Source organism: Chenopodium album, chromosome 20 (assembly GCF_948465745.1).
Source record: "Chenopodium album chromosome 20, dcCheAlbu1.1, whole genome shotgun sequence".
NCBI lineage: Eukaryota > Viridiplantae > Streptophyta > Magnoliopsida > Caryophyllales > Amaranthaceae > Chenopodium > Chenopodium album.
In genome coordinates, this window is record NC_137853.1 from 1,749,408 (window position 1) to 1,761,649 (window position 12,242).

General features: G+C 34.5%; 2 protein-coding genes across 2 annotated transcripts; both read left to right on the forward strand.

The window, feature by feature from the left end:
* Positions 1-2,350: 2,350 nt before the first annotated feature.
* On the forward strand, positions 2,351-8,891 carry LOC145597773 (hsp70 nucleotide exchange factor FES1-like). The gene is made up of 10 exons (XM_081654017.1): positions 2,351-2,395; positions 3,638-3,716; positions 4,359-4,611; positions 5,675-5,766; positions 6,260-6,410; positions 6,770-6,897; positions 7,046-7,204; positions 7,418-7,603; positions 7,975-8,181; positions 8,357-8,891. The coding sequence occupies exons 3-10, from the start codon at positions 4,371-4,373 to the stop codon at positions 8,375-8,377; spliced, it is 1,185 nt and encodes a 394-aa protein (XP_081510143.1). The 5' UTR covers positions 2,351-2,395; positions 3,638-3,716; positions 4,359-4,370; the 3' UTR covers positions 8,378-8,891.
* A 764-nt stretch (positions 8,892-9,655) lies between these two features.
* Positions 9,656-11,990, forward strand: LOC145598756 (2-alkenal reductase (NADP(+)-dependent)-like). The gene is made up of 6 exons (XM_081655147.1): positions 9,656-10,004; positions 10,213-10,396; positions 10,581-10,747; positions 10,921-11,003; positions 11,087-11,213; positions 11,468-11,990. The coding sequence occupies exons 1-6, from the start codon at positions 9,771-9,773 to the stop codon at positions 11,714-11,716; spliced, it is 1,044 nt and encodes a 347-aa protein (XP_081511273.1). The 5' UTR covers positions 9,656-9,770; the 3' UTR covers positions 11,717-11,990.
* Positions 11,991-12,242: the final 252 nt, after the last annotated feature.

Below are 12,242 nucleotides of genomic sequence, written 5' to 3' on the forward strand. Positions count from 1 at the left end.
GAAATCTTTTATCAAAAAAAAGTACACTTTATATATAAAGAATTATATGTTGTCAAAGTCGTAAAATCACACTTGAGAAATAGCACCCGCACGCTTAACATTATGATTGAAAAAGGAAGAAGAAAAAGGGACCCTCATCTTTTTACCCTATTAGAGTTATGTCTAACCAAACTCCGACACTTGGGATTAAGCCTTAAAGTTTTTAACCAATTTTTTTTGGATTTATTAAATTACAATGTACTCTATAATTTAATTGGCAGAAAAAATGTCAAAAGTCTCGTCTCAATTAAACACTTAGGGTTGTTTCATATCTTGGTGCTTCGTGGGCCTTTAGCATTAGCTTCATTGATTTTACAATAAGTTCAACCTCATTTATAATTTTGTTTGTTTTGGTGTGTATTTGTTGGATAGGCTTAAACATCATGAAGATACATAAATATGACCCATCTTATTTAAGTTTCATCTTTTGTGTTTTGACTTGTCACTTGAGAGGTCATGAACTCATGAATAATGTTTTGGTTGTATTTTTCTTCTTTTGGAATCTTTAAACATTGCATCTTCTTTGATTGTTTCTTTCCCTATTAATCATGTACTTTATTGATCGTAATAATTATACCATACGGAGTACTATATTCCAACTTATTCTTATTTACTAGTACTTGAATTATTTACATCTTGCAACTTGCAAGTTCGTTGAACTTGTTTTACTACGTATTTGAATGAGCTAAACAGTTAAAGATTTGAAAAGAATAAACCATAATAATAATATGAGCAAAATTAAATTGAAATGACCCGACTAAATCTGAATTACAGAGAAGTCCAAATGAACAAGCAAAGCCTTATGAGATCAAGCTGCTTCTTATCTTGTTTCAATATAATATTTTCAAACCTTTTTAAACCCGACCTTATTATTTGAGCTTTTTATATCTAATCTCATTCAGGTCAAACTCATTTCTACTTAAATCTAGAACATTTTATGATCTCATACTACATGCACTCATAATTCTTTGCATTATACTTCTAGTTTTGTTTTTTCACTTTTCCCTTTTCAATATGGTAAATTGTGAAATTTCCATATCCCCAAACCAAAGTGATTGGAGTACTCCGTAATTATATGATGTTGGAGTATAAAACAATCAACCAACCACATAAAAGGGCTTAAGCATGACTAAAAAGTTAATTGTCTTAACTAAGTTCAAGCTTAGTAAGGTTAAGATTCCAAGAGATTTGTTGAATTCAAAAGTGTAAAAGGATTTCATACCTCGTGCATGTTAATATTATAATAATATAATCATCATTTTTGAATTTTTGAAGATACAAATGTACAATCCCAGACTACAGGGGGGTCGAGGAACACTAAATTAAACATTGTTTTATTCATTTTATATTATTAGGTGCATATGTCTTCTTGTTTATGTCTTTGTCTTTGAGTAAGATTACTATGTGTCCGTTGTGTCTAGCTCTAGTTTTGGAATCCAACAATGATTAAAAACAAAAATATATACACATGAATCAACAAAGCTGAATGATAGATAATTGCTTAGGTCAGTTAGCTTTTAGTTAGGACCTGTTATGATTTATTGAACTGAGCTAAACTGAAGTGAGCTGAGTTAAACTGAATTGTTTATGAGTGAAGAAAATTAGAAACTGAACTGAACTGAACTAAAATTAATCCGAAGAGAACAGACCCTTAGTCATATTAGTTGATTTGGCTAGTTGCTATACTACAAAGTACGAAATATCTCTTTTAAAAAGTACTCAGTATTTGGTAAATATAAGTAATTGTTAGTACTCCGTATATATTTGTTGGTTGTTGAAGATTAATTTACTAGATGAAATCTCAATATGAGACATTAAATATAAAAGTAAAAATAAACACTACTCCGAATTATGAGACAACTGTATATAACTGCTGTATAAGAATCTCTATACTTTTCTTGGATTATTACTATTCCAAATTATTGGTGGTAATGTATTTATGCATCGGCGTATTGCAGATTTGCAGAGCGAGTTCTCCGCTCTCAAATAGCAATAGGACGCACATGTAATACCCTAAAGAATTTAAGTTGCATTTGGTAGGCAGCCCACTTTCAAGAAAAGCCCAATTATAATGTATGTTTGTAATCCTATAGTTTTTTTGGATCATGAAAATATGAAAATGACAAAATGTGGATAACTATCTTACTCCCACTAATATTAAGTTTCATGTATATTCGACACTTCAGCAAAATTAGCGGTAGTGGGTAGCTTTGGTATATGTCAATTAGTAGTGGATAGAGGCAAAGAATGGCGATTCTTCAAAGAGAACCTTTCAACACCCGCTTTGAACACCCTTTTTGTTCTGCCCATTCATGGAGTTTCACTCGTTGCTGGAAAGGCACGTAATATAGAAGAGGTGTGTGTAGCTATCTTAATTTCCTTCCCTAACTTTAATTGGGATAATGCCTGTAAGCTTCTCCTTTGATAGCTAGATATGACTTTGGTATTTTCTCTAGTGAAATCCCTGAGTCAGGTTGTTCATGTGGGGTTAATTACCCTTTTGAGTTAGAGCTGCCAGTTGTTTCTTCCTTACTTTAACAAGTAAGTAAGTAAACTACCTTCACGGGTGAGGATCGTCTGTGCTATAAGTTTCTCTTCCTCGATCCGCTACGGGATTAACAATATACACAACAAAAGCACCTGAAATACTAAGCGGACTAGGTAATGTAGGTATTAGTTTGGTAATGGTCGGAGCAACAAATTCGGATTCGGCAAGAATCTCATTTTTTGGTAGTACGAAGAGGGAATTGGCCCAATAATTGGATAGTTGTCAAGACGCAGTCGGCCGCCGGCGGCTGACCCAACGGTGGCAGCTGCGGAATTTGCTACCGGGTTAGCCATTTTCGTTTCGATGTTTTTTTCCTTTCTTATGAGATTCGCTAGGGTGTAAGAATCCCGACCATTTCTAGAATGGTTCGCTCCTAATGAACTCGTTGGACAAAAGCACGACTGGAGTCTTCGTGATCAAAGATAAGAAAACCATCAATAAGAGTAACGTTAGCCGTCAAAGTAACAGTTGATAATATAAGTGTTTGGCAAAAGTAGCGGTTGAATACTAAAATAAATACATATTGTTTAGTATAAGTAATCAAATTTTGACAAACGATACTAGATATAGTACGTTTGAAATCATAAGAGGGGCCATATATGCTAACTCGAATCACTTTCAAATCTACCTATTCAACCATGCTTAATCTAAGCCGGCCCAATTTTACTTCAAACCAACTCAATTTATCAAGTTTCAAGTCGAATAGTTTTAGTTGGGTCAATTCTGCCTGATCTAGCCACGACCCACCAACACCACCTCCCTTAGGCCCCTAACCTCATCTAGTCGACAACCAATACATGTTTCCTTTCCTCTTCTCGTCCAGATCATTTTTATTTTATTTTATTTATTTTTTATTATTTTTTTTTTTTGGCCAAATCCAGAAAAAGTAAAAGAAAACCTCTAGAAACTTCATCCTATGTCTCCAAACTCCATAGTGGACAGATCTCTTGCAATGCCATTGGCTAGCTGATGTAAACGTCGAAAACACATTAAACAAATTATCTTTAATTTCCCCATTTAATTCAATTGAAAACAACTTTTTTTTCACAGGAAAATAAAAACCCAATTCTCAGCCAAAACCGCCGTGAAATCTTTCTCTTCGACGAACTCCAATCTTCTGCGTTAATCAGTATGTTTTCTCTCTTTTTTCTGATTCTTATTGTAAATTACCCTTTTTCTCGCTGTTTAAATCATTACCCAGATTCTTAATTTTGCCTAATTTTCTGGATTTGTTGAAGATTAGTTATGTGCCTAATAATCTTGTTTTTTAATCTTACTTAGTTGAATCTTGATGTAGTTTAGGTTTGTAATTTCGTATTTTAAGTCAATTTCTTGACGGGGATTAGCTGAATCGAGGGTTTATAAATTTTGATTTAGATGTTTTTTTTTGGGAATTGTTTGTTTGGTTGAAGTAGAAATGTAGGGAAATTTGTGTGAAAGAACTTTGATTTGATGGAAATGGGAAGAACAAATTAGTGTGATTATATCTAGGATCCTTGATTGATAATGGGTGTTTATAGAAAGCCTTCAATTCTTACAAATTAGGTTCAATTTTGAAATATGGTAGATTAGCCGGAGAAAATTCTAGAAATAATTGCATGTTATTGCTTTTATGATTTCGAAGTTTTTATGTGTACATCAAGTACTTATTAGTCTGTTGGTGATTTCGATTGATTGGTTAAGTATATTATGTATACTAGTTTGATTTTGTGTTATTTAGGATTGGTAAGTTGACTGACATTTGGAATTCTTGCAAATGTTTTTCTTCTAGATACTGTACAAGATGAGGGTAGTTAGATTGAGCCTTATTCTGTCCATAGTAGTCGTAATATCAGCTGCTGTGATGGCGTGGGCAAGTGATGGCCGGGTTAACAAGTCAGCTCTGGGGTTGTTTTGGTCGACTGGTAAAGAAGAAGGAGAATTGTTAAGGAATTCGCAACCTGCAGAACCCGAGGCATTGGATGACAATGATGAGCTTGATGGTGGTTTCTCTTCTCTTGATGGGATGTTACAATGGGCAATAGGTATCACTCTTTTTCGTTCTTTATGCTTTGTTGAGTAGTATCTTTGGGTTGCTTTTCATTTTATCAAAGTCATTTAATATCATTATGATTATCTTTTTTCTTATCTGGATATCAGCCTTGACTTAATTTGTATAACCTTAATTTCAGTCACTAAGTACTCGTACATATTTCCCCACTTTACATTGTTTTATAAGACATATAGGTGTCACTGTATATTCTAGCATCATGGCACCGCTAAACTGCATATCTGAGTCGTAACTGTAATATATACTCTATATTAATTCTGCAGACCCTAACTTGTCTTATTTTTTTTAGAAAGTAAGGCTATACACTAGATGATATGGTGGATCCTAAAATTTAGACTGCTATCTATGCAGAAAGTCACATAATGGTGGACACCCTGGAATTAAGGATACACAGAGTCAAAAAGTGGGTCGTCATTTGGTGTTAGAGGGAAAGAGGCCTTGATATTTTTGCCAAGGCTTTTTACATTCTGGCATGTGTTCTATACTTCTATATAGTGTAGTAGCCAGTGGGAGAATCCTAGAAGTTGCCAGGAGTATTCATTTTGATTAGTAATTAGCTAGATAACTCTATTACTAGTGTGCCATGAAGTGACAGAAAACTTTCCGGATATATGATTGTTAAATGCTTTGAGGTTTTGTCTTTAAAGGAGAGGTAGTAGCTAGAACTCATATAGAGGGAATTCTTATCTATCTTTAGATTTTTTGAATATTTCGTGTCAGATATCCCGTTGTGGCAGTGTAATCATGTTTACTCACCTGTTTGAATCTCCATTGTCAAAGAGTTTATTCATGCATCCCTACTAAAAAAAAAAAAGATGTATCTTTTTTATACATTCTTTTGGCACACCTTTAGCTGCCAAGCATAAACCCCACAAATTTTTAAGGAAATAATTTGATGTATATTCCAGCAATCCAAATTACCATGTGATTAGTGTTTGCACAAATCTTCTCACTGAACGTAATATTCCAGGCATGCTGTGTGCAACATGTATTTCATGTGGAGTGACATCCTATTTCTCCTTTTATTGATGCTACAGGACATTCTGATCCAGCAAAGTTAAAGGAAGGTGCAAAATCTGTGCAGCGCCTGTCTGATGATGACCTAAAGAGGCGCCAAATGGAAATTAAGGTGTTTATCTTTTAGTACTTAAAAATCAAAATGCTATTAACAAAACATAATGGTCTTTTCTATATCATTACATTTGCTTTCTTGTTTTCTTGGGTGAAGAATTAAGCTACTCCTTGTTCAACTGTCTTACATGCTACTTCTACTGATCTTTTGAAAAAGAACATTGTCTATAATTTATCTAAAATCTTGTGTTTATGCCCCACTCCCAGCAACATATTTACTTACTTATACTGATAGTGAGATATCAAAGATGCGCTAAACATTATAAGTGTGAAGAAGTGTTTTACACATGTACTTGACAAATTAAGATGTCACTGCTTTCATCGTAAGTTTTATAACCTTCCAACCCGTTAGTGCAATAAGTTCCTGTTCACTTGAGATATCTTCTGCTGGTCTTTCTTGTTATGAATTCCATTATTTGTTTTCTTGTGGCAATACACCTGAATTTTTGGCACTGCTATTGAATCTAACACGTGTATTGTTTTGTGTCCAGGAATTAATGGAAAAGTTAAAAATGCCTTCAGATGCAGAGCTGATGAAAATTGCAATAGATGATTTGAATAATTCCTCTCTCTTTTTGGAAGACCGCCTTCGTGCTCTGGAAGAGCTGTTGACACTTGTTGAGCCTATTGACAATGCCAATGGTAGGCTCTATACAGAAGCTTAATACTGCGATTTTAGGGTTCCAACTCTCTATTTTATCTTTTTGCAATCTAGACCGTTAGAGTTCTTTGATGTAATATTTTAGAACCTTGAAGACCAGGAAATACTTAGCAATTGTGCTTTATATTCTCTGTAGTCAACTGTGGAATTTGTTAAAGCTGCATCAGCATGTTTCTTGGCATTTTAATCTCTAGCAAACTCTCCTCACCCACGTTAAAAAAAAAAAAACATGTTAGCTCCAACATTGTTTACTGTGATAGTGTGTTGACAAAAAGGTTTTGTTTATTTAACTTTGGATAGGGCTTTCTAGATGGTTAATACTTTTGTCATTTTTCAACAGATTTGAACAAACTTGGGGGTCTTGCCGCTGTTATAAGACAGCTTGACAATGCTGAGCCAGATGTAAGGAAACTTGCTGCTTGGGTTCTTGGAAAAGCATGTCAGAACAATCCAGTTGTTCAGAAGCAGGTTAGCTTATCTGTTCTTTTCAAGTAGTTCTGATTTTTGCTGCAGGATACAGCTGTTCGTGCTCACTATACATTAACGAAAGTGAACTCCACTAATGGTAAAAAGATGTTTGTTCATGTTATTTGATAAGTTTACTTGTGGATTTCAGGTTTTGGATTTTGGTATACTGGCGAAGCTCTTGGAGATGGTGAAATCTGATGCTGTGGAAGAGGCCAACAAAGCACTATATGCAGTTTCTGCCTTAGTCAGAAACAATTTAAATGGCCAGGAAATTTTTTACGCGGAAGCTGGAGACTTGACGCTCAAGGTAAATTAGGATAAATTCTGGTGGTATCTGGCTTATCCAACTCATCACACCTTAATTATCAGTTCTAGAAACAAAAAATAAAGAAAATATCCAAAAAAAAAGAAGGCCAAATTGATGGAAACATGGAACTAAAAGGGAGCTGGGTTCCCTTGGCCACTAGGGTATAGCTTTAATTTTAAGAGGGCTTGAAAGTTGCATTAATTTCTTTTGCAGGATATACTGAGCAATTCTACCTTTGACATTAGACTACGCCGAAAATGCGTCTTTCTTATCGGTGATTTGGCAGAGTCCCAATTAGAGAATGCTGATCAGGCAGAGCTTCCCTTTTTCAGAGATCATGTTTTTCTGAAGGCGATAGTTAATTTAACATCGTCAGATGACCTTGATCTCCAGGAAAAGGTACCCCTTTAAATTTTGTTATTTATGAATCTGAATTGGTAATGTGCTTGTTGAACATTCACACACCAAATTTCTTATTGTTTTCATTGTTCAGATATTTCATTATACCCATGTACCCTTGTTGGATCCTTGGAATTTGGGCGTTTTCACTCCGACACCTCATTTTGGATGAAAAACATTGGAAAATCAATTTTAAAAAGGAGTGTCTAGTATCTGTGTCTGATATTAGTATCCTAGTGCATGTAACATAGCTGTTTGTTCTGTCTTTCTCTATTGTTGAGTATAACTTGGATGTTGATGGTCCGTAAAAAAGTTATTTACATGTTTGTATCTATGCTGTTGATTGAACATTATGTTGTATTCTCTTACAGGCACTTGCTGCAATTAAGAGTATTCTACAACTTAGAACGATTGACGCTTCTGCTTTGAAGGACTTCTGTGCTTTGGACAAGGCATTGGAAAGAATGAGGCTACAGCTGCAGCAGTTAATGGAGGAGGAAGATCATAGCGATTACGCAAAGGATGTGGAAATTCTTCGTCGAGAGGTGGAACTGATTTTTTACAAGAAGCTCAATAAGGTACGTCTCTTCTTTAACCACTTGTTAGACAATTGGTTTTATTAAGCACAATACTTGTTATTTGTTAAGAAACAAATGCTTAAGTTGGGCACAATATTTCCTTGTGTCTAACAATTATTTGTTCATGAAGGGTAGATTTTGAAATCAAATCTTTTTTGTGTGATAAACATGACAGGGAATTCAAGTTCCTACATAACGCAACTGAGCATGAGCCGTTGCCACTCTTTGCAACATAAACTGTTAGTTGTAGATGCTTGCTTTATCAGTGATCCTTGGAAAATGTCGAGGAATCAATGAAAAGCTATTCAAATCTGCAATCTAGGGGTTTTATAGCAATCACAATTGAATGGGTTCTTGACACTATTCAGGTAGGGTTTTGTTTAGTTATTCTAGTACTGCATTAAACATCCAAGTTATGTATTATATGTGTAATACACTACTCATACGCAAATGACAAATCAGTTGTGGACTGTACAAGAACAAACATCTCCGAGCTCCTTGCTTTGTACTTTTAGTCTTTCACTCTGGGAGTCCAAAGGATTTCGCAGTTAGATAGCTGTGTAGCCTGTTTTAGTGTGTACTGTATATATCATTAGTTTCTTGAATATACGACTGTTTTTTCGTTGTTTTCACTTTTTTTTTCTTAGTGTGTAGCATTCAAATACAGTACGAAGTATAATGTTCTTTAAATAGAAAGATCAATTGTTGAATACTTGAATTCTCAAATTCAAGACCCCTCAGTCTATATGATACAAGTATAATGTAATGTCTTTTTGAGAAGAAAAATTATTTGAAATGCTGTAATGACTAATTCGATTTGTGAAGTGGTATCCTTCATCAATAAGCACACTAAAGAAAACGAGTATCACAACAATCTTGAGATACTACTATTAGCCTTCACGATGTCATCCAACATCATAAGTTGAACACCAACATCATCATTGTTATTATTCATTACACGACTTAGGGTTTGTTCTCTTAAGCTTATTTTCAGTTTATTATAGTTCAGTTCAGTTCCTAATTCCCTCATCTCATAAAATATTCAATTCAGTTTAGTTCATCAGAATAGGCCCTTATTACCTCCTAAAATCAAAGTACGAAGTACTCCATACGAAGTATAGATTAGGTCACATAAGGTGCATTGCATGTGAATGATGTGATCAAATAATAATAATAATATACTTGGTACAAGTATAGATTAGGTCACATAATTGCATGTGATCAAATAATAATAAAGATAATAATATTACTAATAGAGTAATAGTACAGTAATAGAGTACAAGTTCTAGATTAATTAAGAGGTAATTACACTTTACACTTCACACTTCACACTTCACAGGAGCATAAAAGCCAATCGTTTTTCACATGTTCTATCTTTTTCCTTGAAACAACATGCGTGGTTCTAAATTGATGCACTTATTTCAAATTTCAAATCATTACTAATGGTTATTATGAAACCACAAAAGTAAAGATATTTATCCATCCTTTTCATATTAGCAATTATCACCATATATCTCTTATTATTACTCCTCATAGTATAAATTAGTGCTTATTTTGTGTATGATTTAGAGTGTTTTAATTTCAAAGAAATGGAGGTGGTACAGAGTAAAGAATGGTACATGGCAACCTACGCTAGAGACGGTGTACCATCGTCGGATCATCTTAAGCTCAGAACTGTGAGCTTATCCTTAGCCGTTGATTCCATCCCCGAAAATCATGTTGCTATTCAGAGCCTTTGGATCTCAATTGATCCGTATATGCGCTCAAGAATGACTGGTGTTGAAGAGGATGGTCTTAATGTGTCTCAGTATCCCATTAACCAGGTTTATTTTTTTAGTAGCAAATGTCGTATGACTTTCTATTAATAATAACGCCATTTTATTTATTTATTGCAAAAACATAACAACATTAGGCCTTGTTCTTTTGCAAAATACTCCGTAATTCAATTCAGTTCAGTTCAATTTATTGCACTTAACATTTTTCTTACTTTCGACATTAATAATAATTGGAATAACCGGAATTTAAATGCAGGTTATTGTAGCATATGGAGTAGGGAAGATAATTAGATCAAAAGATGGCAAATATAAGGAGGGTGACTTGGTGGTTTGCCCAGAAATGCCAGTTGCTGAGTATAGTGTAATACCCTCCAAAGCTGTGACTACTAAAATTGATCCTGCCCTAGGGGTCAGCCCTTCGGAGTATCTCAATGTGCTTGGTACGATGATTTTATACATACTACGTACTCCCTCTGTCTCTATGTTCTATTTTATATTTAATTGTTGTCGTTCTATTTGTTCAATTCTTCTTAATTGAAAAGACAGAGGGAGTACATTTGGCTAGCAAGTCATAAAATCGGAGTAGAAATGCCTTAGCATATAGAATATGGGAAAAATGTGCAGGAGTACCAGGATTTGCAGCATGGGTAGGAATTCAAGCAATAGGGAAGCCAAAGGCAGGGGAGAATGTGTTCATTTCTGCCGCGGCTGGAGGTGTTGGGATGATTGCTGGTCAATTGGCTAAAATCAAAGGTTGTCGCGTTATTGGTAGCACTGGATCTGATGACAAGGTGCGTTTTTAAATTGGGTTTTGTTACACGTAACCCTTGGAGGTATATATATCTGTTAGGAATATAGGAAAATATATTATTGTATTCCTAACAATATCCCATCTCCCCTTCCGAGTTTATAATTAGTTATAATTCCATACAAGTATGAATATTATATATTTTTTTTTTAATAGGTGAGATTATTGAAGGAGGAATTTGGATTTGATGATGCATTCAACTACAAGAAAGAAACAGATCTTGATGCTGCCTTAAGCAAGTAATTAATCTTGATGCTGCCTTAAACACAATATCTTTTCATTTTCACTAAGGATTTTTAATTATTCTAAATTAATTTTATAGGTACTTTCCTAATGGTATTGATATATACTTCGAGAATGTGGGAGGCAGAACTCTTGAGGCTGTTCTCAACCATGTTAATACATATGCGCGTATCCCACTTTGCGGAATGATTTCCCAATACAATAAGGTATATACGACGTACTTTCTATTATTTTTATTTATGATTTGCAAATGGAAGTAGTATTAGGCTTGCTCTTTTAAACTGAACTGAAATTAAAATAAGTCGATAAGGGTGATTTGCAACATTCTTTAATTTGCTAGCTGCTAAAATCACCCGGTGTTAGTTGTTTTGTGATTCATGATGGCGTACAAATTTTGCCTATTTATGCACGGAGTATTATACTTATATGTCGAATTGGTATAACTATGTGATTTAAACAGGTTTGGACAGAAAGGGAAGGAGTGAGAAATCTATTGAATATGGTGGGAAAGGAAGTTCACATGCAAGGGTTCATGTTACGGTCATATCTTCATCAATTTGGGGATTTTGTGACAGAAATGGGTGGATATTTGAAGGAACAAAAACTAAGCTCAAAACTTAAAACTAACAAGGGTATTGAAAGCTTTTTAGATAGCATTGCTTCACTCTTTACCAGTTCCAATTCTGGTAAGGTTGTCATTCAAGTTTAAGTCATCATAACAAGTCTAAAAGCTCTTTCTTTTGTGTCATCTCATGTTACATTAAGTTGAGTTCGTTTAAGCAAACAATAACTCGGCGCATGGTGAATTGTGCATTCGTGCGTACGTTGTACGTGCCTTAGAGTCCTTTTTTTGTGTGGTCATGTTTGGTTTGTTGTTGTTCATGTTTCTTTTTCTATTATGTTCTCGTAGTTGGCCTTAGCTTAGTGGGCTTAGGCTGGATGCGAGTATTTTTCTTTTTAGGAATGAATTTATTTTTATTGAATGTGTGTAATTTTTTCATTTAAAGTGAAGCGAACAATGTTATAGTCTTTTTTACTTAGCATTTTTTTTAAGTGAAGCAAGTAAAAACGAGATGGAGATGACAACATCTCCATTAACCAGTGCTAGCATCCAAACCCGATCTTTTCCACCACCGAGTGCAATCCAGATTATTTCCAAACCGTTTCTAGATATACAAAGTACGGAGTATCATTTAGTACAGTAGAGTACATATCATTTCCGACATCAAGTACTA

Bases quoted from the DNA above. Each gene is read 5' to 3' on its own strand.
- LOC145597773 (XM_081654017.1), top strand. From the start codon at position 4,371: ATGAGGGTAGTTAGATTGAGCCTTATTCTGTCCATAGTAGTCGTAATA. The intron at 5,767-6,259 runs GTGTTTATCTTT...TTTTGTGTCCAG, and splicing joins GGCGCCAAATGGAAATTAAG to GAATTAATGGAAAAGTTAAA. The intron at 6,898-7,045 runs GTTAGCTTATCT...TGTGGATTTCAG, and splicing joins ATCCAGTTGTTCAGAAGCAG to GTTTTGGATTTTGGTATACT.
- LOC145598756 (XM_081655147.1), top strand. From the start codon at position 9,771: ATGGAGGTGGTACAGAGTAAAGAATGGTACATGGCAACCTACGCTAGA. The intron at 11,004-11,086 runs GTAATTAATCTT...TTAATTTTATAG, and splicing joins CTTGATGCTGCCTTAAGCAA to GTACTTTCCTAATGGTATTG. The intron at 11,214-11,467 runs GTATATACGACG...TGATTTAAACAG, and splicing joins TGATTTCCCAATACAATAAG to GTTTGGACAGAAAGGGAAGG.